At 66.4% G+C, this 3,387-nt stretch overlaps 1 protein-coding gene across 1 annotated transcript; it reads left to right on the forward strand.

Annotated features, from left to right (window-relative positions):
* Positions 1-498: 498 nt before the first annotated feature.
* On the forward strand, positions 499-2,591 carry C1QL2 (complement C1q like 2). Its single transcript, XM_072789257.1, has 2 exons — positions 499-1,182; positions 1,832-2,591. Exons 1-2 carry the CDS (start codon positions 499-501, stop codon positions 2,009-2,011), a joined length of 864 nt encoding a protein of 287 aa, XP_072645358.1. The 3' UTR covers positions 2,012-2,591.
* The last annotated feature ends 796 nt before the right edge of the window (positions 2,592-3,387 follow it).

The raw sequence follows: 3,387 nt of genomic DNA on the forward strand, positions 1-3,387 counted from the left end.
CCGCGCGGAGCCAGCGAGCCGCGGGAGAGCAGAGCAGAGCGCGCCGCGGAGCCGGGGCGCCCTCCCTGCGCGCCGAGCCCCGGACCCCGCCGAGCCGGCCGGGAGGCAGCGCCGCCGAGCCCGCGCGGGACGCCGCACCCGCACCCGCACCCGCACCCGCAGCCGCCGCCGCAGCCGCCGCCGGGACCCGAGGGGCGCCGGGCTCAGCCTGGGCGCCCCCGCCATGCGCGCCGGGCTCCGCGGCTTCTCCGAGCAGCCCCAGCCCCTGGGCCGAGGCGCCTCCCGCTAGAAGTGGTCGGGCGCCCGGAGCAGGGGGTCGCCACGTCGGGGGCGCGGCCGGGATCCGCGGAGTCGGCCCCCGAGCGCGGGGAGCGGGGCCGCCCGCGCCGCCCCACCATTACCTCCCCGGGCGGCAAGGAGGAGCTGGTGGCGGTCGCCTCCCGGCTGTGGCAGCGGCGGCGGCGCGCCTGCCTGGCGACCGTCGGCGTGCTCCTGGCCATGGCGCTGGGGCTGCTCATCGCCGTGCCGCTGCTGCTGCAGGCGGCGCCCCCCGGCGCGGCGCACTACGAGATGATGGGCACCTGCCGCATGATCTGCGACCCGTACGGCGCCGCGCCCGCAGGGGGGCCCGCGGGAGCCAAGGCGCCGCCGCCGGGACCCAGCACGGCCGCCCTGGAAGTCATGCAGGACCTGAGCGCCAACCCGCCGCCGCCTTTCATCCAGGGACCCAAGGGCGACCCGGGGCGACCCGGCAAGCCGGGGCCGCGGGGACCCCCCGGGGAGCCGGGCCCGCCTGGACCCCGGGGTCCCCCGGGGGAGAAGGGCGACTCGGGGCGGCCCGGGCTGCCCGGCCTGCAGCTGGCGGCGGGCGCGGCGGGCGGGGTCGGGGTGGCGGGCGGCGGAGCCGGGGGCGGCGGCGACTCCGAAGGCGAAGTGACGGGCGCGCTGAGCGCGGCCTTCAGCGGGCCCAAGATCGCCTTCTACGTGGGTCTTAAGAGCCCCCACGAAGGCTACGAGGTGCTCAAGTTCGACGACGTGGTCACCAATCTCGGCAACCACTACGACCCCACCACCGGCAAGTTCAGCTGCCAGGTGCGCGGCATCTACTTCTTCACCTACCACATCCTCATGCGCGGCGGCGACGGCACCAGCATGTGGGCGGACCTCTGCAAGAACGGGCAGGTCAGTCACCCCGCGCCGGCCGCGCACGTCCCCGCAGGCGACCCTCGCCACCCGCGCCCCACCCCGCGCCCCACCCCGCCGGGGAAGCCCGACTCCTGCCCCGCTCCGGGCGCCGGGCGGGCCCTGGGACTGAGCGCGCGGCGCACCCAGCTCGGCGGGGAGCCCCGGTCGCGGGTAGGCTGCGTCCCGAGCGCCCGAGACCCCGCCACCCCGACTGCACTTTCCGGCCACTGGCTACCCGCCGGCCGCCCCGTGGGCTCTTCGGAAGCCTCATTCCTCCTTAACTCTCCCTTTGCGCCCCCGTCTCCCCTTTGCCCTCCACTTTTTGGTTTGGTTTGGTTTGGTTTGTTTCTTCTCGGCCCTGGTCCCCTGGTTTTTGCCCTTCCCCGCTGGGTCAGGGTTTATGAAGCTCCCTCTCTCCTTCCTTCCCGGACTTGGCTAGCCTGCTGTGGAGAGGAGGGGACGGGAAAGCAGTTGGCCAAGTTGGAGAGGGAGAGGAGAGGGAGAGGGAGAGGGAGAGGGAGAGAGAGAGGAGCCTGGGTGGGAGCGTCGACCCTGGGGCCGCGGGGCGTGGAGGGGCGCCAGGTGGGGGGCGGGCAAGGCCCAGGCAGGGAGCCCCGGCCCACCTGCTCTGGCGGCTCGCCCCCAGGTCCGGGCCAGTGCGATCGCTCAGGACGCCGACCAGAACTACGATTACGCCAGCAACAGCGTGGTGCTGCACCTCGATTCAGGGGACGAGGTGTACGTGAAGCTGGACGGCGGGAAGGCGCACGGAGGCAACAACAACAAATACAGCACGTTCTCGGGCTTTCTTCTGTACCCGGATTAGGAGCGCAGGGAGCGCCAGGCGGAGTGGCTTCACGCCGCCCGAGGCCCGCGGCAGAGAGCTATTCCCCGGCTGGAGAGGACCACTCTCGCTTCATGACACTTCCTGACATCTACGGAAAAGACACATCCCTGCCGTCCTCCCTGACCCGCTCTGACCTCAGTGTGTCTGCGGACTCTCACCCCGGTTCCTCTGTGGGCTGTCCTCCTGGTCCCCGTCCCCAACCTGGGGAGGGAGAAGGGGATGCTCAAGTGGCGAGGTGAGCGTGAACCCTAAACCCCCAGAGGCGGAGACAGCTCAGTTCAGACTTTGCAAACCTGATTGGACTGGACAGGCCGGGCGGGAGGCCTGCCCTTCCAGCCCCCCTCCCTTTCCCAGTGCCCTGAGCGGGACGAGATAGGCCAAAGTGAGCAGGAGCTCCCTGGGGCATCCTTCTTTGTGACCCAAAATACACGTGCAAATTTCCCTGTCCATCAGCCAAAAACTACCCGCAGCAGAATCCCAGCAAACGGAAAATTCACCTGTCCACCGCACTCCCGGTTCAGACCCACGTTGATGCATTAAATTATGTTTTTAGACCTTGGGCTCTGACTCTCTCTCAGTGGGGCCCCAGGAGAGGATGGGGCCTCCAGACATCTACTTTGGCTTAAAGATCTCACCTGGCCCTGAGTAGCCTCATCTATGCCCTGCTTGCCAGCCACTGCCTTGGCCCTGACACCTGGGGTGGGGGAAGACACGTGATGAGATGGGGATGCGGTCCCCTGGGCTGTGGCCCTGAACTGGAAGAGCCCAGTGGAGGGGGGGGGAGTTAGAGGCCCCAGGAGAGGATAGGCTTGTGGGAGGAGGTCAAAGGGCAAAAATTTCTGGAGAAGGGAGAGGAGGAGGAAGCACATCTGCAAATGGGAGGCGTGAGTAAGGCACTTGCCCACAGGTGATCTTTGAGATGTTTGCCCCTAAAAGGAAGCACAGAAGTCCCCCGCAGAAATGCACCCACTCAAGCACATGGTATACTCAGCACTGGTCCATTTGCTCACACACCAGCTAGATCCACATCTCTCAAAAGAGCTGGTAAACAGAGACAGTCCTGTGAACCATCAGTTCTCTGAATTCACCCAGAACCAGGTGGTGTGAGATAGACACTTTTATGGAGAGACACCCTTTTTCTGGGGTCTTCCCTTCCGTTTGCACAGTGGTGTGGAGCACCTGCTCTGAACCCGAATGTGTTTCTTTGGTCCCCCATCTTTACCTCCCTTCACCACACTCACGAGTTAGAAAACACCCCATGTAGTTTTACTTTTTTTCCTTTTACTTTTTTGTTTAGTTTTTAAATCGCTGAGCTCTGATAAACAGTAAGTTATCTACAAAATAACTGGCTAGCA

This window comes from Canis lupus, chromosome 20, assembly GCF_048164855.1.
Source record: "Canis lupus baileyi chromosome 20, mCanLup2.hap1, whole genome shotgun sequence".
Taxonomy (NCBI): Eukaryota; Metazoa; Chordata; class Mammalia; order Carnivora; family Canidae; genus Canis; species Canis lupus.

Excerpts from the sequence above, each read along its gene's own strand:
- C1QL2 (XM_072789257.1), top strand. The coding sequence starts at position 499 with ATGGCGCTGGGGCTGCTCATCGCCGTGCCGCTGCTGCTGCAGGCGGCG. Across the intron at positions 1,183-1,831 it reads ACCTCTGCAAGAACGGGCAG|GTCCGGGCCAGTGCGATCGC; the intron begins GTCAGTCACCCC and ends GCTCGCCCCCAG.